The sequence below is a fragment of the Cygnus olor genome, chromosome 3 (genome assembly GCF_009769625.2).
Source record: "Cygnus olor isolate bCygOlo1 chromosome 3, bCygOlo1.pri.v2, whole genome shotgun sequence".
Lineage (NCBI taxonomy): Eukaryota > Metazoa > Chordata > Aves > Anseriformes > Anatidae > Cygnus > Cygnus olor.
The window spans coordinates 52803123-52830934 of record NC_049171.1 but is presented as its reverse complement, the minus strand read 5'-3'; the positions used below and the strand labels follow the sequence as shown (position 1 = coordinate 52830934).

The 27812-nt window shown below is 45.5% G+C and overlaps 1 protein-coding gene across 1 annotated transcript in view; it reads right to left on the bottom strand.

The window, feature by feature from the left end:
• SLC35F1 (solute carrier family 35 member F1) overlaps positions 1-18202 on the bottom strand; it is a 248675-nt gene extending 230473 nt beyond the window's left edge. The window contains exon 1 of the mRNA XM_040552702.1: positions 17706-18202. Coding sequence (XP_040408636.1) covers positions 17706-17908 — 203 coding nt within the window. The 5' untranslated portion in view covers positions 17909-18202. The remainder of the gene's footprint in view (positions 1-17705) is intronic.
• Positions 18203-27812: the final 9610 nt, after the last annotated feature.

Below are 27812 nucleotides of genomic sequence, written 5' to 3'. Positions count from 1 at the left end.
CTGCTGTTCCTCAAAGCCCCTTCAAGCGTGCAGATGCTTAAATAGAGCCAGATACTTCCACAAGAGCATGCAAGAGTCAAGGCAGGGCACACAGACTAGTAATTCCTCCCAGCAGGCACCAAAAAGCAGCTATTTCAGACTCAAAACTGTGAGCTCCTTCCCCCCAGAGACCTGAACATTTGACCTTCACCTAAGAATATTTTCTCTCTGGAAGGTACAAGAAGAGGCGGTCAAGGTGGGGAAAATTAAGGGATGTGTAGGTAAGGGGATGGATGAAGGGAATGGCAGACACACAGGGGACTGAGAAATCACAGAATGGTTTGGGTTGCAAGGGGCCTTAACGATCACCTGGTTTCAACCCCCTGCCATGGGCAGGGACACCTCCCACCAGACCAGGTTGCCCAAAGCCCCATCCAGCCTGACCTTGAACACCTTCAGGGACGGGGCATCCACAGCTTCTCTGGGCAATCTGTGCCAGTACCCCACATCCCTCTGAGTAAAGAAAAAAGGGACACCTGATTTTTACATCACCAAAATGGACCACTGAAAGGATAAAAATAAGACAAAATTGCTCCCCAGTGCTGGGACAACAAGATCTCTCCCCCAGGCCTCAGTCAGTCAATCACCAGTCCACCTAAGGGAGTTTGCCTAAAAAAATCCCCAAGAACCTGGCCCATCACTTCCCTGCAGGGAAGCCCTGGCACTGCCACAGACAGAGAAACAGAAGGATGAAAGAAAGCGTTCAAGACTTCTGCAAGATACAGGGCAACCGAAGACCAGATTTGATTTAGTTTTACCTTTACTTTGGTAGGGGGAGAGGTAACAGCTCCAAAGCCATAACTAGTGGGGTCAAAGATAGTGAATTTGCCATAGGTGAGATGAAATAGAGCTATTTTTCCAGTCATAGTTTAGTTACCAACAGTAGTATCTGATGCTCCCCCAGTGCTGAAGTTTCAAAAACAGAACAGGCCAATAGTATGTCCCTATAGTCCTGTAAATAGTATATACCTGTGCCTGAAGAGCAGGAATAAAGCAGTCACCCAAATCAGGATATACAACATGCGTTTGCGTACTCAAATGTATATGTATCCAGGTAGTGTTCATTAAGAAAGACTATCTTGAATCATACTGATCCCTTTACTTAAGGCTAAGAGAGCTTATCAAATGAACAATATGCTATCCCTTTAGAACTTGTTTCTCCTTGTGTTGTCCCCCCCCCAAAAAAAAAGCAATATTAAAGGCACGAGAGGCTTTAATACCTTCAAGAAAAACACTTCTCAGACTTCTAGACAGATTTCATAACCATTTTATTAATGCACAGAAGAAATTAAGATTCCCTTTCACAGTAACGGGGCTTTAGCCTACAGGAAGGCTTTTAAGAATAATTTCTGCTCCCCGCTTCAGATTTCTGGCATCATCGTTACATAGTAAACAGCTCCCATTTCTCTCCCATTACCTATGCAAACAGGCTAGCACAGAGCATGGTCTTGCGGTAGCTGGTTTTCATTTCTGCCATCATTATATAAACAGACACAAAAAGCACAGTAATTCCCAGTTCTTATTTGAGGCACAAAGAACTGCAAAGCATAGGCATCAATTGTTTGGTGTAAGCTTTTGCATGAGAAAAACATCCACGCAGACCTCTCAAAGACGACGTCTGCTACATTTCCCAGGCGTGCATGACCCCTGGTCACCTGAAGGTGACAGGCACAGGGATGGCACCCACCAAATCCCTGTCTATTTTGTAGTTGTTTTCCACAGAAGTTGCCTTTGTCTCAGCACAACAGCAGGTCAGCCTGCACTGCACCCCAGAGGAGACAGGCAAGGCAGAGGATGAAGCTGGACCAGCAGCACATACAGAGTTTATTCCGGCTTTTTTTCATGAGTCAAAAAATATAAATAAAAATTCCCCATCCAATCTTTTGGGCTAACACCAAACACGAAGGTGCCCGAGGGCGCCTTACAGGCCTGGGCGCTGGATGCGGGCCCTCGGCAGAGGCGACTGATTGCCATGGTAACGGGGGCACCACGTGAGGTGCGTGGCCCCGCTGTTTGGGCACAATTAATCCCCCATAACAGACCCTCTTCAGCTGGGATGGGGGAGTCTGCCCACCCTGCTCCTTCTCTCAGGGGAAAAGCTTGCTGCTGTGTTTCCTCTGTGGTTTTGGAGTGCAGCTGCATGTCAGGGGGAAGGAGGAAATGGGAAATGTTGGATATGCAGAAAAGAAAATTGGGGGTGCCATATATTTGGGGATCCAGGTAGGAATTAATCTTAAGCATGGCTCTTTTTTCCTTTGCTGCTGCTGTATTTTCTTCATTTGTTTTGTGAGTCTTTCATACAGAGCAGACGTCTCGCCTCCCTCAGCAGCACATCAGCATCAGCGCATTTGCTAACGTGCTGCTGCTCCATCCGCACGGCAAGCCACAGCACTTGGGAACGCTCCAGAGGTAAAGAAACAGGTCCTCCCTCCCTGACAGTTTCTTTCTATGCCACAGAAGTGTACTTAAACATAAAGAGATTAGATGAGATGGGGATTTTTGCTGTGTTGCATCTCTCTGCTCCCAACATCTGGCATTCAAACACCAGCAGAACCAGGCATGGATGCTCCTTCCCCAGCTTCCTCCTTGCTCCTTTTGGCATTAAACCATAAACTACTATATGTTACCCTGTAGCACTTTATTATTATTATTTGATTGTTTTTAAATCAGCAAGGCTTGTACTCTTACTAATAAAGAGATCTTCCAAGTCTGAATTTGATAACTCAACACTTCCATGGGACATATGGGATATTTTCCCCCTATCAGTCAGACACCAACCTGGACCGTATTTATTTACAAGCTGTTAAAACTTTAACTGAGAGCAAGAGTGTGGCAATACTAACAATTTGAGCTTCCCCAAAACAAGATGATCCCCAGCAAACAGTGAGCTTCAGCTAGACAATAATCCAGACGACAGAGGGGAATGAAGACCTACAGAAACTCATGCACTAGGCATACACCAAAGCAGCAAGGAAGACATCACCACTGTCACGTGGTCAAACTTGTTTCCAGTACTGTTACAAAAAAATACTGGAACTAATACCCAGATCTGTAAGAAACGACACATGCAGTTCTTCATAGGGACAGAAATACAACTCTGACCTGAATCACAGAAGTGAATCCAACTCAAGTTCCACTCCAGGGATCAGAAAACAGCCACCAACCACCATACACAAAACAACTTGCCAAGAAACTCAAGCACAACCTCGTATTTGCTAAAAAATGTTAGATTGCGATGTCCCAATTTTTAAGAGAAAGTCACGACCAAACAAGCTTCAGGCCTTGATCTGTAATTTCTATTCTCACTTTCATCTTTTTTCAATAGACTCAGAATGAAGAACTGAGTAATGGATATGTTCCCTACCTGGTCTCGTTAATTCCTTATTTCTCTTCAGGAACAGTATACCACCATACCATTTTATGCCCATTATCTTCTACAAGCCCCTTTTTCCTCCTTCGCTCTGCCTGCCAGTGCTTTCAATGCTTCAAACACAACAGCTTCTGGAGCTGGCAGGGTACTGTGCAGTGATACAGAGGAACTGTGCAGCACCTTTCCACAGTAATACTGACAAGCAAAGCTGTAACAGCATGCTAGGAGGGTGAGTAACGAAGAAACACTTGCAGCGAGCCATCTTGTGTGTCAGTGCAATCTGTACACCCAGACAGAACACTGCTGAGACTGCTCCCAGAGGTGACCAAACCGGTGGATGTTTTGTTCTTAAGAAATTCCTCCTGTAACTTAGATCGTGGGACTGCTGATCAGAGCACTCCTCCAGAGGCACAGCTTTTTGGAGAGAAAGCACATGGCTGCTGGCTCTAGGGAGCAACAGAAGAGAAAGAGAGAGGCCAGGGAGTGACAATAGGCCTCCTAAGTCACATCAGCCAAACAAAAATAGCTATTCACAGTCCACAGTATACGAGAGTGTTGTAACACGGTGCATGCCATCACAGTAAACGGGATAAACCCCTTCAGCAGCCACTGATCAATTGCTATTTTTTCTAATCATCAGCAAGAGAGAAATTACTGCATACATTTCCAGAGAGACAGAGGTGAGTCATAAAGCCCACAGCAGCCCTGTCACAAATGAGATATAATGACTTTAGACCTGCCGAAAACACACCTGTATTTCACTTACCATGAAAAATAATATCAGAAACAAGGCTCCCTTTTCATCTTCTGGCAATGTGGAAACGTACCGAAAATTTACATTAAGTTTGTGCATAAATGCTCATCCTCACTGAAATCAGCCCTGCCTAAAAAAATATGATAGAAGGTGTAGCAAGGACTACTGACCAGACATCTCCATTTAGCGCTGCACCACACCTCTCACACCACCTCTAACAGCACCACACAACAGCAACTGCTTACAGGCTAACAGCACATCTTGTTTTCCCAGCTCCATCCAGGTTCATGCCACTAGATGTCAGGCCTTGTTCTTTATCCTGTCTTTGGGTACAGACAACACAGCTTTCTCCCGGTTTGAGTGAGAAACGGGCTACAGCTGACTGTTTACCAATTGTTGATACCTACCAAGTCTCACCTGGGGTGATGACCGCTTTTCTCAGGAACAGAGGCCAGTTTCTCATCAACACAAGGGCTGTGATAAGGGAGAAGGCAGGACAGCATGGGCAGCAGGAAGCTAAGGACCCTGGCAGCAAGCATTTAGCCCAGGCATGGTAGTACAATACAGATGAGCCCAATTAAAGGATGGTGACCATAGAAAGTACTATTTTCTCTTCCTTCTTTCCAGTTTGTCTTTTCTCCAATCCCTGTTTCCCCTATTTCCTGTTCCTCTCTCTTCTCCTGCTCACAGCCTTCTTCCTTTTATCAGTCCAGGCACTAGTCTTGTCAGAAGTTAACTAAGGACCCAGCTTTTAGGGCTTTTTGTTTGTTTGTCTGTTTTAAAGACCCAATCTTTTTTAGCCATGCTAATTCTCTGTCATGCCTGTGGGTTGGATCCATGCACTGTGAGGTGTGACAGGAGCCAGGTCTGACAGAGCAAAAGCAGAAGGAGCAGCTGGGCAGGAGCAGGGAGGAGACAGAAATGAGTCCTCCCTGTGGCAGTCAATGAAATTGTGACTTAAGAGCAAGCTCATTCCTCCGTCTGAGCTCATGTTACCTTATCCTGTCCTGTAAAAGGCTGACAGGGTCAATCTTCACATCTGGTAACTCACCACCCCATCCTAACTACTTCTAAGTATTTGCTCGGGGGTGCCTGATCAGGAAAGGAAGCAGTTTCCTTCCCCTGCCCCAGCTTTTTACAGTCTCCTACAAAACCAAATCAATATCTGTGTGTGCACATACATTGATCACATACATCATAAGCATCCCAAACAATAGTGGCAAGATGCAGTTCTCAGGAATTATTGCAGGCCCATCTCCATCACGTGGCTCTGCTCACTCCCCCGTCAGCAGTTTCACAACCAGCGTGACATGCAGCATGGCAAGCTTCTGCTGGGATCAGCTCTTCACCAAACGATCTCTCTTATGCTGCCATACGCACACCTCCAAAGAAACCAGCGTAACACATCTCCAGAAGCAGGAAAGAAAGTTAGCTCACTAGCTCCTGTCACACCTTCAAACCCCTGTGATGGCAGCATCATCAGAGTTTAATCTAACCCTATGCCGAGTCTGTTTTGCCCATGTTTGATTTTGTGATCTCCCTGTCCTTATCTCATCCCCTGAGCCCTTTTCCATTGTATTTTCTCCCCCTTTTCCTTTGAGAAGGGGGAGTGAGAGAGCAGTTGTGGTGGAGTTCAGCTGCCCAGCAGGGTGAAACCACCACACTAGCCCATGTGTTTGTAGCCACGCAAACAACTGCACACAGAGACGATCCATCCAGAAAAGCAAACCACCACCAACATAAACTTATTTCCACTTTTTTCCCCATCTGGATCAGATCACCAACCCGATTCTCCATGCAAACTGCTCCACCAGCGTTACAAAGCAGTAAGAGGCAGGGGAGGAGAGCGAGACCAAGCAGCCGGCAGCGGGGCAAGGAGTGGTCGCGCTACCTGCCACAGCAACCCTCAGCAGCCATAGCCTCAGCCCAGACCAAGGCCGGGGCTCTCTGGAGACCTCCCTTGGTCCTCTGTCAGGAGGTAGCTCAGCAACATCAGCTGCCTTTGAGAAGATGTCACCCTATTGTCTCCCAAAGCCTACGTGAACCACGCGCATTGATCATTTTGTTTTCTGGCCAAAGCTTGCCCATAAAGTTCCAGAAACACTAGAGGAACTGCAGCCCAGCTGCTTCCGAGTGCTACTGAGCACTTACACTGTATTTTATAGTGCTGTATAGCATTTTACAAGCATTAAATAATCAACAACTCTTCCAGGTAGTTAAGTTTAATTATCTCATTTTACAGATTCTGAACCAGACCCAGAGAGGTTAAGAGATTTGCCCAAGGCCAAAAAAACAATTGATGTCCAATCCTGGACAGTAAATCAGCAGCTGCTGTATGTAACTTCTCCCCGAGCCTTTCAGAAGACAGGATTTCCCCTCATTGCCTGCTGCAATACAAGCTTTTCCTGAAAGCAGAAAAGGCAAAAGCCCACCCCTCCCTGCCCATCAGTGCAAAGGGTTGGTTGAACTGCTTTCTTCCACCAACTCTCCTGTACCTTTTAGTCAAGCACAGTCAAAAAGATGCAGATCATTACACTCCAGCTACAGCAGCAACAGTGAGTGCAGATCACTAAGTGGTCAGATTAACAGCAGATACAGCAACTCCTGCTAGAAAATAAAGGCTGGCTGGAGGAGAGTTAGTTTTAAGGAGCTTCACCTTACAGACCACTGGGTGAAAGTTCTCTCTATAACTCTGTCAGCTGTTGGAGATTCTTCCACAAACATTTTGTGAGCGTCTGCAGACTGGATTTGAAGGCTGGCCTGAGGTCAACTGATCTCCTTAATTCTCTTCCCTACAGTTACAGAACCTTTCCAGCTCATCCGAATGAAGGAAGGATGATACATCCAAGTACTACCATAACTGCAATGGTAACACATGGCCATATTAGACCAGCCTGCCTCCCTAAAGTCAGTTCTGTGTACCAGTGTGTACTTCACACTGCTAGGCTTCAGCAGGTTGCATCTAAGAGTGGTGCTCTGGAAACAAGCAATATTCCTTCCCTTCTTGCCTTGCATCAGTTATCCATTTCATCCAGTCTTTGCAGAAGTGCATGTTATTGCTTCCTAAACAAACACCACTGCTCCTGAAAGATAAATGCACACATGGCTGCTTCTCAAAGAAAAACATGCAAATATAGGATACTTTACAGGCGACTGAGTTGTAAGTTAAATTTATAACTTGTTTTCTCTCCTGCTTTTGATCCACTATGCAGGAAGGCAGCCAAAATGTGTCTTAAAGATTGGGCCTGGTCTCACAGCCCTAACCTTGCAAGCATCTTAAGTTGCTGAACAGTCCCTTTGACCAGAGTATGGTCATGACTTTGTTGTTGCTTGACATATGGTATTTTGCTAAAATAGAGCCCACAAACATGTGAAAAAATATAACAAATTGTTAAAGGATGAAGAAAAAACAACAAACTTGAAACTGTAAGATAGTTTGTATACTTCAAAATAAATTGCAGCTAAATACTCTCAAGTGTAACAGTATTTTGGATGTAGTAAGACCATTCATAAATATGAAGAGTGGTTATTGATTCTGTGGGCTCATGTCTCAATACATCTATAGGTTGTAAATGTACAGGAATAAATCTAATAAATTAATCTACCTGATTAATAATGAGTTCTATAAACATGGTCATGTTTACCAAATCCATAAGCATGAACACTTTCACACATCAAATCTAACAAAAACTTTTCTATGAGATAGAACATGCTAGAATTTATTTATTTGTAACAGATGTTAAACTGGGCAACTTCTGTAATTTGTCTTAAAAGATGTCACATGCTTACACACACACAAACACAGCTCTTTTTCCAAGTGAATTATTAAGGAATTACTTGATGTCTTAAACTCTGATGTCTTAACCTGTTTAGAACAGGAGAAACTTTGAATCCCAGATATTTTGCTTGGTTGATGGAGATGCAGCACAACTCTTCCACTTCTAGCAACCTTCCAACTACCTGCCTTGCACTGCACCCCTCGCTGACCAGTCTGCCTATCTACTCGAGTGCATTCCACCACTTGACAGTTACTGTCACCTTTTTATTTAAATGACAGAAAACCTGAATTTGCCTTTTCAATACCAGTAGCCAGTACTTTCATACACATACTAAAACCAGCACACCACCTTGTCCCTCTGCTTCTAGACTAAGTCCTCTAAGCACCTATTGACATTTACATTCTACTGAATCTCTTCAAAGACATGACCACCTCCCTGCAAAGCAGACCCAAAAAACCACTGAAGTATACTGTCAAAAAAAGTGCTGGTGAGTGCTAAGTCAAAGCAAAGCAGCTTTGGTAGAAGAACCTGAAAAGGAGGCAACAGCCCAAGGTATCCAGGGCCACGTACAGGCGTCACCCACTATGGAAGGAACTGGGCCTCACTTCTGCAAATACAAATTCCAGAAAAACAGCCCTTTTTCTACAAAGCACCCCTAGCAGTGTGTGTCAGGTATCCCAAATTTGACTGGAAGTTTCCTGTGTAGCTCAGGTAGATTGAGCAGGAAAAGGAGACACTCCAATCAGATCTGTTGTACCTGCCATTACTGAAGAGTTAATTCCCTGGAGACAGAGAGACTGAAACTTCTTGCAGAAGGATGAGCTATCAAGCAGCCAATCTGAAAATGCAGAAGAGAGGTCTACCTGTGACCACTATGTCGCATGGCACAATACAACTGCACAGGAAAACTTGTGCTACTTTGTGGGTGCTGGCTTTTTCCCTACCAAGTTAGATGAAGCTTGGAAATATTTTCTGCCTGACAGTATTAATCCTCATTTCCAGCCTGATGAAAATTATATCTACAATATTAAAGTTTTATTTCCTTCAAGTATCAAATCCCATAACCATTAAAATATTTTCCAGCTCCCTGCTCAGCTCATCCCAACCTACTCGCTTTTTGCTGTCCTTGCTCACTTTCAATCTACCTGGAACAGCCCCTACAGGCCTGAATATACTGGCAGCGGGGAGCTAAAAGAACATCATCAAACGTATTTTGTGTCTGTAGGAGAAAGAGAAAAAGAGAGAAGCAACAGGAAAGAAACACCTGCTCTGTTTCATTATGGCTCTCAGCTTCTAGTAAGAAGAGATTTCAGAAAGTAAATAGTCCCATGGTTCTGGAAGCCACATCCAGAAGATGATAGACAGAGATATTTAATCTCCGTAAAATATCTGGACTTAGAATAATCACAGCATAATTAATTCGATGTTATTAAGTATTTTCCAGCATTTATCTCATCATCATGGGACAGGTGGAAAAGCACAGAGCCATGCAAAAGAATACTGCATCCTGGGACAGCTGCAGTGCCACCTAGGTGGACAACCTAAGTGGATCCAAATCTGGGTAAACACCAGAAAGCAAAGGGTTGGGTACACCTTATGCCTTACCCCTCCGGGAACATTAGGCTCCTACCTGTCAGTGACTAACCTCACGCCTCCCCTGTCTGTGATTCACAACCTCGAAGGTACTCTTGGTGTTAGACATCCATCCGTCTCCTTTCTTCAAAAAAAGGCAGAGATGTCTCCCTCGCTTTTACCTTGTAGCCACAGCATTCCTTTGGCCCATGAACTTCTTTGGCTGAAAGGACTTGAGCTAGCAGCTCCAAGCCTAGTAGTACATTAAGAATTAGGATTTTAGCTATTAGGTTAGAGAGATACAGGAGCTCACTGCTGAAACTCTTCCTCTGAGATGAACTGAATAAAGAGGCATGAGAGCAGGAAGCACAAGCCATGTACCTATCCCCCCACCCCATCGGCAGCTTCACATCAAAATATGTGCCAGGTGAGACAAAGTAATGAGAATGAACATGGCACAGAGATTGCACCATTTTAAAACCAACGCAGCCTCATAAGATATGGTAAAGCAGGTTTCTGGACACGCATGCAACATTTTCTTTGATAAATGAATACTAGAGAGAGTCAAGTAAGCTAATAGCCGTCACTATAAATATTTCAGATTTCAGTTTTGTTCTGTATTCAGCTAATACTGCTTTACAGGTCACAATTAACATTAGGGCTCCAGAGGTGATATTTATGGTCTTGCTGCTGGACATAAATTACCTCATTTATCTGTATTGGTGATGCAGCAATCTGCTTCACGTACGGTGTGCTTTTGTAAATGAACACCTTGAAACCTGAAATACCCTGGGAGATGAGCTAGGCAAAAAAGCATCTTCAGGTTCTAAACTTCTAAACTTCTCCCATTTTATGCTAGGACAAGACCAAGACTTTCATCCAAAGAGAATCTCACAGGCATCCACGGCAGCCCTCAGGGATGTGGCAAAGCAGAGTTAAATCTGATCTCCTATGTAAGTAGTCCCGTCAACAGATTACTATGAAGTCTTGCTCGCTTTCTATCCAAAAAATCTAGTCTGGACAACAGAAGGTTTCCTGAACACACAGTCTTGAGAAAATCTTATCCTTCTTAACCAGGTTTTGACTCATCTACATTTTCTGACATGAAAAAAAAAAGTTATAGCAAAAGAGAGGATTCCCCATCCAGCTCTTAAGCCCCTGTGCACCACCACACTCTGTCTCAACTCAGACCTATCTGAAGCTGGAGCACAGCCTCCTGCATCTCTACAGGAAAAGGGAGAGTAAATAACTGACCAGCACACCAATAAGGCACTGAAACTAAGGACTGAAACGACTGCACCTGCTACAAATGGAAGGTTGGCTTAGTAAGTGCCAGTTTTTCACAATGGTATCAACTTGATGTCATTTTTTGATGGATCTTTATGGTGAGATCTGGTGTCATCTACCCAGTGTAGGAAATCATTTGGCTAACTCTGTGCGTGTACCATGACACGTCTCAGAAAGCACGCACTGTCCCTGCAGATGTACAGCACAGCGCTGCTGCACAGGCCCTCTCGCAGAGCACAGAGGCTGTGGGCAACGTCCCCTCCATCTCCTGCCCTTCAGTTCAAACCACACTAGGGAGGATGTGATGCATGCAAGTCAAACCGCCCACTTGAGTCTTTTGGTGCCTCTGAGAAAAAAGATGGGAAGGGAATATGTATTGAAGCAATGTTTTCTTAAAGCATGAGAGAAACCAAGGCAAAGAAAGCTGAAACGCAAGCCTCAAAACCAGCATGTTTTCAGAAAAAAAATCCCTTAGAGACAGATGACAGACATAAATAAGCAGAGACAGGTAGATTAGGTGGTTAACAACATGAATTTCACAACCACCAACACTTACACACTTTACAGTCATAGCAATTTATGAGTCCCCACACAGCTGTTCTCGCAACAAGTGATTTCAGCTGAGTTCAAGCTCAGCTCACAAGCCTTTGAGCATGGGTTTTCTCGCTGTTGGGTTTGGGGGGGTGATTTTTGCAGTTTCTTACACTCAAGCTTCTTCAGCAAGTTCATTTTCCTAAGCTTTCTTGGTAATTAGCCCTAATCAGTATTCAAGTGCTGATTTGTAAGGCTATCTGCTGACTTAAAGGAAGGGAACACCTCAGTAATAGCCCCAGTGTTTCCCTCTGCCTGCAGAAACAGCAGCGATAAGGACAGAGACTCCAGCCATCTCAAAGGAGAGGGAGCCACAAAGAGCCCTTCTGATCACTGCTGGCATCTGGCCTTCCCCTCATTAGCACATTAAAGCTGCTCTGTCCATCCCATAAGAGCCACTCTGTCCATTCCTCCAGCTTCCTCTATGGAGCCATTTACAGCGCTGCTCTTTTGAAACCCCCCTGGTTCAAGAGGCAGTAACCCCTTCCCAAAGCCTGCGGTACAGCCAGTGTCAGAAATTCCCACTTACCAACAGGCACCCAGTAAGTACAGGCCTTCTGAATGCCGGAGGTAGACAGATGAAACCCACGTAGCCAAGTCGAACGTCCTAGGAAAAGTCTCTTCCCAATCATCACGTGGGCTTTTGATTTTAGATGACAGCGCACTCATCATATTCAATCCCCACACTTCAAACAGTTCCCATTTCAGACTGGGACTGACAAGGCTTGCATCTCGCAAGGTACAAATTCCCAGGAACAAAAGAAAGGCGGGGGGAACAGAGCTGTGGGACTTTAATTCTGAAACCTGGTACGAAACCATGCTCAGACACTTTGAAACTGTACTTGAACAGACTTCCAGCACCTGTTACAGCAGCAACATGAAAGCGTTATCTCATCTTCATTCCTAACTCAAAGCATTTTAAGTGTGCTATGGCATGCCAATAAGTGTGCATTCACAGAAGTAAGTTGTTTGGAGGGGGTGAGGAAAAGCATCTTTTCCTCCCTTTATACAGGTATTGCCCTTTTGCACCCAAATTATTGGGATCGTAGCTAATCCACAGGGGTCTATTGCTTTCAAAATGGTGATTACAAATAAACTAATGAGAACAGGAAACACTGGACATTTTTTTATTGCTTGAATTTTATACTGCTCTGCTCTGAAAGGGTGCTTTCCAAAGGCAGATATGACCTCCCACTCCCCCCACCAAAAAGAATAAAATTAACTGGTACAAGAATGCCAACCTAGTTGCTTTATCTACGCTCTGAACTCATTTTCTTTGACTTACTTTGAAATGGTATAAATATTTTTACCTAAAAGCAGAGCTACAGCTGTTTGAATTGGGCTCAGATTCATTCTTCTACAGCTACCGTTACTCTGGGTAGACTTTGAGAAGTTATTTGTACTTTATAAAAGCAAAAGTCTCCAAGGAAGCCAATCCTTTTGTTTTGATGAAGAAAGCAAAGTAACTGAAGGTTATGAATACTCACTCTTACTGGGATTCCAGAAATGATATATTTGATCTTTGACTTGCTTTTCATTAAGGAAAAAATGCCATAAATTATTTGGTTTGTTTGCCTCTCTGATCAGTCAACTGAAAGATGTTACTGCTTTAGGGCAATGAAATATGTTGCCTCAATTTCTTTTTTTTTTTAGTACATAAACTCCCTCTATCAGATTTACTATGTGGGTATGCATTATTAGAAGGAAAAAAATCACTGGGTTATAGCTTTTGAAACTCGCAATGTAATTTAAACAGCTCTCATCTCTGAAGAGTTAGTAGCCTTACACGCAGTTCAAGTTCAAATTTAGTCAGCTAGCGGGCCAAATTCTTCCTCAGCTCCCTTACAAGGGATGAATTGGGCCCATAACATACTAAAAAGGCAAAATTTTACTCAGACTGTACCTGAACAGCTGGGCTTTCTGATGAGAAGAATCAAATGATACCTAAATTGCTTTTATTCATTGCATTTTCTTCATTTTGGCAATAAAATAAATCATTGCCTCATTTAATGAATTGTGTTTATTAACAGCACTATTTTTTCTTCCTTCTTTTAAGAAAGGTAGTGGTAATTAGACCTACAGTAGCTTTATGGCCAAGGCTGAAATTTATCTGATAAAGTGAATAAGTGGGCAGAGAAGTAGAGGGAGACTAACACTGCTCCAGAGAAAGCTTCCGCCATTCATGAGAGCAGAGAACAAACACAGCCACAAAGCTATGGAAAGGATAGCACGGCACTGAGTGCCTGAAATCACACTTACTCCATTTCCTGATAGCAAGTTAACTATGTCTCTAATATTCTGATATGATTTTTAGGAAACTTTTGAAAACTGCAAAGTCCCATTTACAAATAGCAAAAAAAAGTACACAAAGACATCCTTGCAACAACAAGATATGCCACGGCTAGATTTTATCGCAACTATTCCTCGCAAATGTACTAGAAGACAGAGGCAGGCAAGCCCAGGAAAATGTACATGCCATCCAGCTTTCTAGAAAAGTCCTCGCCAGGGGAAGCAGCACAATAACAGGGACGTTAGACGTGACTTTGGAGACCTGAGTTCATTGACTTGGCTGTAGTATTTGCTGTTTCCCAGAGCAGTCCTATTTACTTAGGTTCAATAACTTTGACATAGTGTCTAGAGGTTCTCACTCATTTTTCTTGCAAGAACTTCTTTTTCACTCCTTGTCCTGTTGTGTAGGACTACAAAGATCCTGTCCACGTATAAGCAGCTAACCCATTTTTTGGCTTACTTTTAGATAAATAATTTGCAAGAATCCCCCAAGAAGACCATTTAGCAACCTATTCCCCCCAAGATTCAGCTATGTTTATGCTCCATCCAATTCCCCTCTGGTGATAACCAGCCTTTTCAACATGAGATTGGCTTGTAAATTAGTGAAAAAGGCTTCTGGGACCACAGGGAATGTTTTATGGGGGGAAGGAGAAGGGTGATTCTCTGCTCTTCGCCCTGCAGGTCACTCGCGTACACGGAAGGGAGACAAGCCACCACGCGGTGCTAGAACACAGGCAGACAGAACAAGCCGCTCTCCAAAATGCACAAGTGCCGGAGAGGTGGCACAGAGAGTCACCGAGCTCTAACCAGGATGGTTTTCACCTTTTTGCCTTGCTTCCTGCTAGAGGTGGGAGGCAACGTGGAGCAGGTGAGTCACCGCTTATGGAGTGGTCTTCTACAAGCAAAGTTGGTGGAGTCCAATTCTGGCTTCCCAGAGGCTGGGGGAAGCAAGCAAGCACTCAAGCAGCCAACGTAATTCTTTCCCTCACCTGCACTACACCAGGGCAAGGTCAGCCAGGGACAGCCACTGAGCAAATGCCACAAAACAGGTATAGGGCAGGGCCCCGCAGCTGGGCTTCATGGACCGTAGGTGTGAGTCATGGGTCCAAGGACATATTTTCAGTATGTAATCGCCACGTTTCCCCTTAATGCAATGGCCATTCAGTCATCCTCTCAGACTTCAAGGATAACAGCTTGCTCAGAATACAGCTGGTCCTTTTTACTGTTACTGTCAGCTCAGAACTGATATCCAAACTATTCCAGTAAACCCCACAGCTTCGTTGGCATCTCCAGCCCTCTTTGATTCTGACCCTTCGGTTTTGTGTTTTACTTTTTCTGTCATGGCCAACTTTTCAGAGTGCAGCGTTTGCTCTGATCACCGAATTACATCTTTGAAGCCAACCAGCTCTGCTTTCAGCACATTACTTCTCTCTCAAACACCTCTGAGGGGTTCCTCCAGGTTTTGGAATCCACTGAGTGAACAGGGAGGAGAGGTTGGAAGGTGAAGCTAAAATAAGTTTTCATAGCTTGTAAAGCAATTTTAAGAGAAGCCTTGGCAGGCAGTTCAGGAATCACCCAGTGCCTGGGTGACTGAACTGCTACTACATATAAAGTGAGAGAGAAACGATGCTCAGTTCCTGCCAGTGTCTGCCCCATTCTCCTGCTATGTTTCCTCTCTGACCGTACCAGTTGCAAACAGGTTTCCAGCAACCCCAGCTGATGTCAACCTGTTATTTCATCTGTCTGTCTGTCCTAGGAACCCCCACTTCGGCAAAAAAAAAAAAAAAAAAAAAAAAAAAAGAAGCTCGACTGAATGAGTCTACCAGTAACCTTTCACAAACAGGTCTCAATCAAATGGTGCACACAAAGTAAAGGCAGCACAGAGACAGTGCTACACTTCTCCAGTAGAGAAACACTAATTGCAGAAGCCAATACTTGGGCTCCCATTTAGAAACATAAAATCACAAAATGGTTTGGGTTGGAAGGGATCTTAAAGCCCACCCAGTCCCAACCCCCTGCCATGGGCAGGGACACCTCCCACCAGACCAGGTTGCCCAAAGCCCCATCCAGCCTGGCCTTGAACACCTCCAGGGATGGGGCACCCATAGCTTCTCTGGGCAACCTGTACCAGGGCCTCACCACCCTCCAAGTAAAGAATTTCTTCCATACATCTAATCTAAATCTCCCCTCTTTCCGTTTAAAACCGTTACCCCTTGTCCTGTCACTACACACCCTGATAAACTTCTTTGTGTGTATTGCACACGTATTTCTTCCTTTCCCCTTACACATTTGCATGGTATTGTTTTCATAGAAGATGAAAATATAAACACTGTGTCAGGTTTCCTTTCACTGTACCAACAGAACTACTGTGTGAAAGCCACAATAATACACAGGGCAGAGTCCTTAGTTCCTATGTAAATTTGAAGGAAACCTCACTTGGGCAAAACTTCCCTTGATACAGACTTGGGGATGGGCTAAGGATTCTCTGAAACAAAGAAAAGTCTGCCTTAATACTCCACAATAATAAGTCTTCTACTTCCATAAATCACGTAAATTTGGCAAAAAATGTCACTATTTCAGGTCTGAGGTAGGGAAACGAGCATGCTGGTAAAAATGTGGCTGGGCAGCAGCCACTTTTCATTGGGGTTCTCCTTGGCATGATAGGAGGTCTAGATTAGAATAGGAATAGAGATTCAAACTTCACCTTTTCTCCTTCCACAAAATGCTAGATATCATCATTTTAATCACATATATGTACCAACAAATACTGATTTGACTCTTGATATATGGCCAAGAGTCATATATAAGTATAGGCACAATAACTCCTTGAACTCCTTGCTTTAATCCATCTCGCCCCATCCATGAGGATTGCAGCTGCTGGGATGGCTCCCCAGGGATCGCTGTGACTGCCCTCGGACACGGCTACCTATTGCTTCTCTACTGATCCCCTCTCCACATCTTCATACATCTCCTGCCGCCCTTGTCTTACCTCAGGACTGACAGACACCCCAGGTACGACTGACTGGAAGGATAATGGGATTCTGCAAGGACTTCCAGCATGGCACAGGCATTTGGGCTGAGGAATGGAGGGGATTTTACTACACCGGCAGTTGCAGACACACACATTTGAGAAAACGAGTGATTGAGTTTTTCTGAGCTGAAGCAGTTCCTAGTTGTTTCAACTATTTTTCAACCCTTCGCATGCTCAGTTTACAAAGGATAAAGATTTTCTCCCCTACCGATGCTTCCGAGATCATCCTAGAGTGGTAACAGGTAATTAATTGCATATAATAGCAACGGTCTGCCAGCAATCAAACGAATACCTTCAGGTACTTGGAACAGAGATAGAAACGATGATAGTTTCCTAATGTTTTAACGCCTGAAAGAGTCAAGGAGCTTCACTTCCAAAGCTAGTACACCCAGGTGGAAGAGCAGATGCTTTTTCTTAGCAGCTCCTCCGTACCGCGTGTACCCAAAACTAGAGAGGTTGCAAAGATGTCGACACCGGTGTGCACCATCCCAGCGGTGCTCACCGGCAAAAGTCACCGGGCAAAAGTGGTGGCTTCAGCTGGAGCTCGGAGCGGCTTCGGCTGGCTTTTCGGGCAGGAGCTCGGAGGCTCCCTCCGGAGAAGCGCAACCGGTTAGGCTGCGGTGAAAACCCCAGCCCTGGCCAAACGCCGCGCAGAAGAACCAAGCGGCAAAGCGGCGAGCACAAAGCCCCGCGGCACGCCGAGGCTCCCTGCGTGTCGTCGTGCGGCCGGGGCACCCCCCCTGCCTCCAGCCCCCCGCCCCGCGGCCCCCGCCGCTCCAGCGGCGCCTCCGCGCCCGCAGCCGGGACCACCGGCGGGGGCCCCCCGCTCCTGCCGCCTCGCCCCCCGGCGGCGCAGGCTGGTGAGAAGCCGGGCAACAAAACCACCGGCCGGGGAGGCTCGGGGAGGCTGGGCTGCCACCGGGGCTCGCCCCGCAACTTGTGGGCGACCTCCCCGGGCTGCGGCTCGGGGCTCGCCGGCCCCCCTCGCCTCACCTGTTCAGCACTTTCCTGATCCTCTGGCGCACGCTGGAGGAGGAGGAGGCGGAGATGCCGCCCCTGCCGCCGCCTCCTCCGTCGGCCGGCAGGTTCTCGATGGTGGCCACGACATGGTTGGGCTGCGGCGGGGGGCGCGGCGGCGGCGGCGGCTGCGGCGGCGGCGGGTGGCGGTGGTGGCGGTGGCGCTCCGGGGACAGCATCGCGGCGGGGCTGCGCCTCAGCGGCCGGCGGGGCGCATCCCGGCGGCACCGGGGAGGGAGGAGACGGGGATGGAGGAGAGCGGGGAGGGAGGCGGGGAGGAGAGGAGGGAGGAGAGGGAGGGCGCTGCTGCCGCCGCCGGCGGCTCCGGACCCTCGCCCGCTCCTCCCTCACTGGGCTGCCATGCAGCGAGGGGCGGGCTGCCGCCGCCAGCCAGTGCCGCGCACGGGCTACCAAGTGGCGGCACTTGGCGACCCCCCCCCCTTCTCCTCCTCCTCCTCCTCCTGCCGCCGCCGCTCGCCCCCTTTGTTCCCCGCCCGCCGCGGCGGAGCCCCCGGGGCCGTGGGTGGCTGCGCCCGCCCCTGCGCTGCGCCACCGGGGCCGCCAGGGGGCGACGGCGGCAGCGCCGCCACCCCCGGTACCGGCGGCGCCCAGCCCCGGGGGGCACCGGCAGCCGGGACCCCGCGGGCCCGGCCCCCTGTCTATAGGCACCCGTCCTTTTGCCAACAGCAGTTTTTAACATCTCGGTTTACTCCGGGTTCCTCGGCAGCCCCGGTCTAACAGGTCCGCAGGGGAGGCCCACCGGAGCGTGGTGCCGTACCCGAGGAACGCTTCTGAAGACGGGGATCGCTCGCTCCAAATCCTCCGGAGTTCGTTCTCGGCTCTGGGCAGAAAGCCAGCCATCTTCAGCCCCGCGGTTTAATCAGATTAGGCTACTGAGAGATCCTCCTCTCTCCTGTCCCCCCCTGCATGTTTCCATAAGTGGGGGAAGATAAGGTTGGCGCTGCCTGACGGCCCCTGGAAGGGACAGAGTCCCAAAAACCTGCCCGTCTCCACCAGCCAAAGCACCCGCGGGATGCCACGAGCTGCAGCCTCAGTCACCCCGTATCACCCTCTCCAGCTCCCCTAGCACGTACCCATAAATGTTTTCGTCCCTACTGTTGAGTCGTACCGGCTCTCCAAATCTGTGCTTGGTGGCAACAGCAAATATTTTCTGAGAATATTTGCGGTGAGACAACGCTGAGATAAGAAGCGCGTTTGCTTCTTTCTGCTCGGTGGCTGCTTCAGGCTAATCCAGCAGCCGGACGGAGCGGAACAATATTGTTTGAGCAGCTCCATTCCTAACATTTCAACCACGTGGATGTACACCTGCAGCCCAGCTTGGGATCTGCTGATTAGCAGGGGGTCTCCTGGAAGCTCCTGTCATCGGGACAGTCAGCTCGTTTGCTGCTTTTTACTGATGCAGAGGGAAAACGCAGGTCCATGGGCAGATGCCCCTGCTGCCGTCATGACCGATGGATTTCTTGCACACACAGATCTGTCACAAATGCAGCCCCAAACGTTTGCTCTGTGTCCAACTGTCCAACAAAATTCTTTCAAATTGCTTTCGTTTTGTCTCACTATCACGCTGCATGCGTAGCATCACGTGGCTTTGTGCATCTAATGTTGCAGCTCAACCATGCAGGCCTTTTTTCCTTGATTAGCCGAAATTACTGGGAGGAACAATTATACTGAATTCATTCTGTTTAGTAATATCAGCAGACCGACTGCATCGTGCAATCAGATTGAGAGCAGTGTATTTTAACATTTTAATAATTACTCAAGATGATGTTCATGTGGCTAAATAGCCCTTGCGGTCTAGCACTCTTGGCCTGATTTCAAAGACAGTGCTAAGCATGTTCAGTTCCCATTACAGCTGTTCCTCAGCTCGATGACATGCAGCTATGGCACGTCTGGCATCTTCATTACTATAACACCCAAATTAATCTTACTGAAAGATAAGGATAGGTTTTGGATAATTGTGAAAATATACATTTTGTCAAGCATCTCACCCTATTGATTAACAGGTGAACACGCTAGACATTAGTCCTACGACCTTTCTTTGTGGCTTATGTTGAAGAAGTGTTTTACCTTCTACCATGAAGTCCATTTTTGAGTCTAGGTTTTCCAAAATTATAACACGAGTTTAGGCCCAAGCTGGCAGCCTTTCTGGTCACCTCCATAAATAAAAGAAAAGCACCTTTCCATGTCCAGCTGAGTTCACAGGGGACTGAGCCCTTTTTTCTTTTGAGTTTTTGTCCATAAACATGTGCGGGGGTCTGACCTGTAGGTGTGCCACTCGAGGCCCACTCGAGACCTGGCAGGCCTTGCAGAAGAACCAGAGGCTGAACAATAACTAGAGGGACAACGCAGCACCAGGAAAAGTTATAAGCAGAGTAGAAATGGCAACAAATGAGAAATCTTTTTTAAGACACGCATACCCACCTCCAGATAGGTTGAGCATTCTTCCCTGGGTGTGGGGACTTGGGCTCTCAGCTAAGCCAAATTCTAGACAGAGTTAAAACTCAGTCCTTCCTATTCCAGCTGAGTCTGCTGGAATTGCTGAAACTGCTCTTCCGCAATACTGCCAGCATCCCTTGGTCTTTAGCTAATGAACAGCTGCAAGAAAAGAAATCCAAATTCCTGTGGTTGCAGCACTCCCCAGCTGTGGAGCAGATGTGGGCATTGTACTCACAAGGCTGTTTGACTTGTCCTGGGGACTCAGGTGGGCAGCGTGTCTGTCCCATCACATCTTTTCAGGGTGGGATAACTGAGGTACTGAAGCAGCTCTAGCCAATACTGGACATGGTCTGTCACTTCTCAGGCAAGCACCAAGAGGAAGACTCGTACTCTCCTTCATCTGTTTCAATGACTATTCTGTATTTTATTTGGTTTATAAAAAAATCATACTTTAATTTGTTAATATTTAGTCATTTATATTTTATATAACAATTTCTATCAAACATTTTATTTGATGTAAACATTGCTTGATTATTAATTAATCAAATATTACATTTGCATTTGATTTTCTACCTGGATTGAAATAGTTGCAGCTGGAGGGCATGAGAAGGCCTTTGGCTGGCATGTTCTCCAGCTGCATCACCTGGATCAGCATTAACTCAGAGCGGGGATTCGTCCCACTTGTCTTTGTGTGGTGTTCTAGGGAAGTATTCATACTTGTGGTGAGTTTGGGGTCAGTGCTGTCCTGAGGCTGTACAAATAAGCAGGGCCTCACAAGTCAGCTTCTTGGCAGATGAGAAGCCAGCAGTGTTGCATCCAAGTGTCGCGTGTTTACTCGTATGCGGATGTGATGGATGAACGGCCGTGGAAAAGCACCATATCTGTCGGGAGCCTGAGCACACAGCCCACATACAGTTCCTAGACAGCAGCTCTGCATCTAACGAAACAGGAGGAGGAGAACATGGAGGCACGCGCACGAAGCCGCTTCTCCCTCCCTCCTCACTCCCTCGTGGCACAGGCAAGGTGAGACACAACGTGCGGATCACAGGAAGATGTGGAAGGCTCTGGGTGACGATGCCTATTTTTCACATCCACCACAACAATATTTTGTGTTTCTCATTAGTTGCAGAAGGGAATATACCAAACTGACTGTAATAATTTTAGCTCTTGTAGGAGAATATTTACACACACACACAGCATTACTTTGCAATACCATTGCTGCCTGAGACCAAGCAGCTGAATCCATATAAAAAAAGATAAATTATACAATACAGAAAGGGTAAAATTAAATTGAATTTATTAGATTCTATCACCTTGGTTGAGCAACAAAGACACAATAAAAAACGCAATAAATAATCTGTGAATGCCTTAACTTACAATTGGACAAGCTTCACAACGGGTTCAGAAATGAACCATCTGGGCTAGCTCCATTTCTCTTGAGGAGGACAGGGAGAGCTCCCATCTCACATCTGTTTGCCTGTGCTTCAAGATTTCTCTTGCTTCACTGCTGCAGCTATAATTTCAGCAGAGCATGTAGTAGCCATGTAGTCACCAGTAGCTTTTGGATGGTTGTAGACATTTACCTACTTGCCCTTTCCCTAATTCGGCATCAAAATAAATGAATCCTGCAGAGGTTAATTAAGAAGTCTATTAACTTCCCTGCTTTGCTGATAGCACAGGTCACTCACAGACTCAAAACCTCAGGCTGGAAAGAAAGCTGAATCTCAAAAGAAAGAAACAGCAGCACATCCTCAGAAAGCTGCAGGGAGGCAGACAGTTATTTCCCTTGTTGATAGTCAATACCAAAAAAGCGAGAGGGAAGAAGTCCCTAATCTGCCAGCAAGAAAGAAATGAACTCTTAATTGTGTTGTGCTATTTTTGTGCAGCCCAATAGCATTTTCAATCTACTTGTTCTTTTCAGCAAACCACATTACAATTATTTTTATTTATTTTATTGTGTGCTTCTTCTCCTTCCTCATTACATAATTAAATGTCAACCTAAAGTACTCTCTGATTTAAGTGTCTCTACTTGTCCAGAACTAACAAGTTTTTAAAAAACCCTGTGTTAGTTTTGTTTTTGTTGTTGTTTGTTTATGAAACAATAAACCCTTTCCAACCTGTTACTGCTCATCAATCAGGAAACATGATGCACAGCTGTGAAAAATCAAATCAATTTCTTCTGAGATTGGAGAAACAAGTCTGGAGAAGTCCTTTTTTGAGGAGGAATAGGACAATTCTACATTATTATTTCTTTACTTGCCTTTAAGATGCACACACAAATGCAGACAACTCCATCTCACAAATGCTGTTTGTTTGTGCTGTCATCCCCCCAGCTGATGCACGCACTTGGGAAACCCTGATGTGTGAAAGGGGCATCCTCCCCTGGCATGGCCAGGCTGCAAAGGAGAGCAGTCTCTAAAAAGAGACTTGGGCAGCTGCTAGGAGGCACGCCTTAACTTGGAATACATTTTGGGGACTACACAATAGATGTAGCCATCCTGCTTGTCCAGGATCACCCATCTGTTTTCCTGCCTTAGGAATGAATCTTGCCAATGCTGCTCCCACATGCAGAGCTATCCACATGTCTAGTCCCTTTTGTGTGAGGTAGGAGTGCTAGCCTGACTCCCTGAAGTGGGGAGGGAGACACATTTCACAGCAGAGGTAGTTTTTTAGTCTATTTGCAAGCTAGGTAATCAACAGCCTGACAAGGCAAGGGAAGGCTGGCTTTACAACAGCAAAGTTGCCTTTAGACTAAGAGCTGTTTTACTGCTCCCGTTTCATTATACACTTTCAATACTGAGATAACTCAGTGAAATGTAATGGCCTGTGATGGGTAAGAGGTTGTATAAGGTGATCTTAAGGTCCTTCCGGCCATCTACTCTCCAAGTAAGCAGCATCCAAGCAAACACTTGAGGTGAGCAAAGACATACTTCCAGACTCCAGGCCAAAGTGACACAGCAGTTTTGCCGGACAAGAATTAAATTTAGAAAAAGGATTTTAACATCTGAAACAATTCACCTCAGAAGAAGAACAAGAGTGTATTTTGTCAGGGAGAAAGGCCATTATGCAGACTATGGAGGAACTGAAGAGACTTATCAAACAGAAAATGTGCTAATACCTATCAACTATCTTATTGTTATTGTAATATATTTCATTGACAGACTTTTGTCCTAGTTAATAACACTTTGCTGTCAGAGGCCTCTTGGTTTCTAATTACTGCTGCCATAGCTCCCAGAGGTAAGAAAATGGCAGGGATGAAACCTAAATTAAACCTGCTGGAGAAGCAAAGTGAGACCCACAGGACCGCAGCCCCAGCCCGGACCAAACGTGAGATGCAATGGTCCTCCCTGCCTCCAGGCCTCCATCTCAGCCTCCCTCCCTGGGGCTGTGGTCAGAAGCACAAAGCTAAAGAGATGGTGCATGAGGCGAGAGCACAAGCGGGCAGGGTTTCAAGAAGTAATCAGGATGGTGCTGGCATGTTTAACTTTTCCCTCTTCATTTTATCTTCCTGTTACAGACGTTTAAAATTGTACTGCTGTGACCATGTCTGCGTCTTTGCTGGCACTGCTTGCCCTTCATGCTTAATTCAAACTTCTCATGTCTTTGCTCTGTGGCCTTGTGTACATTGAGTCCCACCTGCCTTGGCTCCTGCTGCACAGAGCTGCCTTCTCTGAGCTGATCCACACATCCGTGACAACTCAGCAACGTTTTAATTAGTTCTATAGGGGGAGGAAGAGGGCTGGCCTTTGCACTGTCTTCCCTTCTGCCTTTTTTTTTTCTTTTTTTTTTTTTTTTGGTACAGTGTTTGTATCTGCTGTATTGAAGCTGTAGACTGTAGGAAGCAAAAATGGCTTTCTGTCATTTCTAGCTTCCTGAGGCTGCCTGGAACTGCCAGACTCTTGGTTAGACCTTGAGACCACCCTGGAGTTAGGATATGCAGGAGTATACACTCCATTTTTCTGGTATGATGATACTCTAAAGGCACTAAATCACAACATCTTTATGGCACAGCCTATGACAAGAAGTGCTAGATACTTAATTAATTCAGTCAAGCAGCAGCACAGGCTCCCTAGAATGGACAGTCTCCATTCTTGGAGGTTTTCAACCCAACTGGAAAAAGCCCAGAGTGACCTGTTTTCACCTCATAGCTCACCCTGCCATGAGCAGGAGGTTAGACCAGAGACTTCCTGAGCTCCCTCCCAAGGAGAGCCATCCTACAGTCCTGTGAGTTATCATTTTAGTTGTGCTGAATTGTGCTTCAACAGCACGTTTTTTGTTGCTGTTGTTGTTGATTTTTTGTTTGTTTGTTTTGTGTGTGTGTGTGTGGTTTTTTAAGGACAAAGTTTAAAAAAAAAAAAGGATGAGGATGAGGATGTATAAAGTGGCTTATTGCCACATAGAATTATATGAAAGTGAAAATATAATTAACATAAATAAAGAAAAAACCAAGTGTTTGACCAACACAAATTATTTATGACTGTAATATATTGATAGAAATAGTTGAGATTCAGCTCTCTTGTAATTTTTCTTGCTCACCTGCAAGAGCAGATGATCACTTCTTGGGATTATTGCCTCAGTTGAGATTCACAATGTATATGCATGAATAGCCATTTAGAGGTAACTGCTAATAACAACAGAGAAAAATCAGAATACTTCCGTCAGGAGCAACACTGTTTAGGGATATTTTTTATTTTTTTCCAGTGTTTCTCTGTCTGGTAAATTTCTGAAAAAAATCTTAAGCTTTAAAAAAAAAAAAGACTGATCTCCAGATACTAGCAAGTTCTCCTTGACAAAGTGTAAAGTGCCTTTCCATGTTATATTTTTTCATTTGTCACTCTGTTTTGTAGGCCTCATTAGCAAAATACAACTGTAATTCTGCAAGGGAGTGAGAGCAGAGATTGTTGTTGAGCCAAGTTCAAAAGCCAGTCTTCTGAAGGAACTAAAAATAAAGACAAAATACTTTGGGGGGGGAGGGGGACGCAAGGAAATTACACCTGCTAGTCACACTTTGCAAATAAGTCAATATTTTTTTGTGATTAATGGAAGTTATCATCAAGTTCAAGGCTTTATTTAATTGTTATTTATTATTTTAGTTCTGAAGTACTGAAATGTCATCAGCGGACATGATTAATAGGACAAATTGTGCTTAGGAAGATTTTACCTAATGAGGTCATTATGTCATCAGCAGTGTTCAAGAAAAAGATGGATAAATGGGAAGTCGAATTATTTCAGTGTTTAATCCTGCTTGATTCCAGAGGTTAGATTGATGATCAGAGAAGTTAAGTCCCACAGTACCCTCTACAGTAAGTTTTACAGTCTAAGAATATGCTAATGGTTAATAAAGGATTCTCTGAATGAACACAGAATTTTGAAAAGAGATATGGAAAACGGGGTCTGTGGGAAAAAGCATTGAATCAAATTCAGCTCTTGTACTTTCACTGACTGCCATGCTAGCACCTTTTTACTTGTTCCTCTTAACTTGTTCTTAGAGCAATTTCAGCTAACTTCCAGGTTAAACAACAGACGCAGGACTTAGACGGAAATTTTACCTGTTTTCAGCTGGATGCCTTTTGCTTCATATGCAGAAATTGCTCTGGCAAACATCTTTTTTCTTCTTCCTTTGCACATTTGTACCTAACTGCAAAGCAGTAGTCCTGCCCTGCTCTGCACTTAGGATGAAGAGCAGAGGAATAGGACGAAGAACGTGCTTGTCCTGATGTACACACAACCAGGACTTGCTCCTTACTACACTGGAATAAATAAACATGTATATCGTATTCTGGAGAGTATTTATACTGTCATGCCAACTAAAGCAAGAGCTATCCTCTGCAATAAGAACTACTTAGTAAGAAGATATAATGCCTGTGTTGAAGTAAAAGAAAGTAAATCCCACCATAATATACCCCTGCACATACTGTGAAATCCTTTCCAAGGAAGCAGGGCCTAGATAGCAGAGCTTAAATCCAGTCAAGGCGACTATGACTGCTTTTCGGCTTTCTCTGACTCAGTAACCCAGAAATACTGAAGATAAAGTACCAACTGGTGCTAGACGTGCAAAACATTTCACAGCTGGACTTGAGGGCTGACTCGTACCCACTAAGATGTATTGCCTGACAGCTAATCCTGTGAACTGATGCCTACTGTCCTATGAAGAGCCTGCCAGGTATTGCAGATCCGTCTGCTTCCTGAGCTATTCCTCCCTTTCCTTGGACAAGCACAGACTGCACTTGCACAGTCAGATTCAGCTCTCTCCACCTCAACCTATCCAAAGAATTTCTCAGTAAGAAAAATGGGCAGCAAAACTAATGTTACTGCAGGGAAAGTGTCCTTCTAAAGTGTATGAAATAGACTAAGACATTTCAAATTTTACTTCAAAGAATTTTAATAAATAATGGTGGAGATCTGTGATACAAAACCAGGGCTCACCCTATGCTTGAGACTCTCTGAAATTGTTCAGGAGCTGTTGAACAACAGCTGGTGCAGTCTCACCTCAAGTACCATGTGCGGGTTTGGGTGCCACAGTATAAGAAGGACATAAACCTTTAAAGAGTTTCCAAAGGAGGGCTACAAAGATGGTAAAGGGTCAGGAGGGCAAGACATATGAGGAGCGCCTGAGGTCCCTTGGTTTGTTCAGCCCAGAGAAGAGCAGACTGAGGGGAGGCCTCATGGCAGCCTGCAGCTCCCTCACGAGGGGAGCAGAGGGGCAGGTGCTGAGCTCTGCTCTCTGGGGACAGCGACAGGACCCGAGGCAACGGCATGAAGCTGGGACAGGGGAGGGTCAGGCTGGGTGTTAGGGAAAGGTTCTGCACCCAGAGGGTGGTCGGGCACTGGGACAGGTTCCCCAGGGAATTGGTCATGGCACCAAGCCTGACAGAGTTCAGGAAGTGTTTGGACAACGCTCTCAGACACATGGTCTGATTTTTGGGTGGTCCTGTGTGGAGCCAGGAGTTGGACTCAATGATCTTTGTGGGTCCCTTCCAATATATTCTATGATTCTGTGATTCTGGGCAAGGAAGAGCAGAGCATTTTCAGTAATGTGGCCTAGGAGCAAAAAAACCATGAGGCCTTGGCAGTATGGCATCTGCCAGTCAGGTAGTGTCAGCTGCTTGGCGCTTTGTGTTAAAAGAGTGCTGATTTTTCTGATCTCCAAAATCCCCTAAATCATTGATGCAATGGCTCCTCATGGAGTACTTATTTATTCCAGATGATGATCTTCTGGATCCCAGAAAGTTGAATGTCCAAACCATGCCTCATGACAAGACAGCAGCTTGTGCATTCACACTGAGCTGGTGGTAAACAGTGTACAAAAGCTGTAGTGAACCAAAGCAATATGAGGAATATTATCATAACTGATTATGGTATTTCCACCTGCTGGGCCAGCTATTGGACAAGGACTCCCTGTGGGTGACATTCATGCCTGTACGAAGGGATTACCACAAGAAATTATATGCTCTAGTCATGTTACTTAAACTTAAAAATACTGTACAAGTAAAATGAAAACTATGTGCTGGTTCTTCCCAAGAGGCTGGACTTCAGACATAGTGAGACACTCTCTCCTTGCTTTGTAGACTGCTTTGAGGCTCCCGTACTCAGAGGAAGTATTTACACTGAACATGTTTGATGATA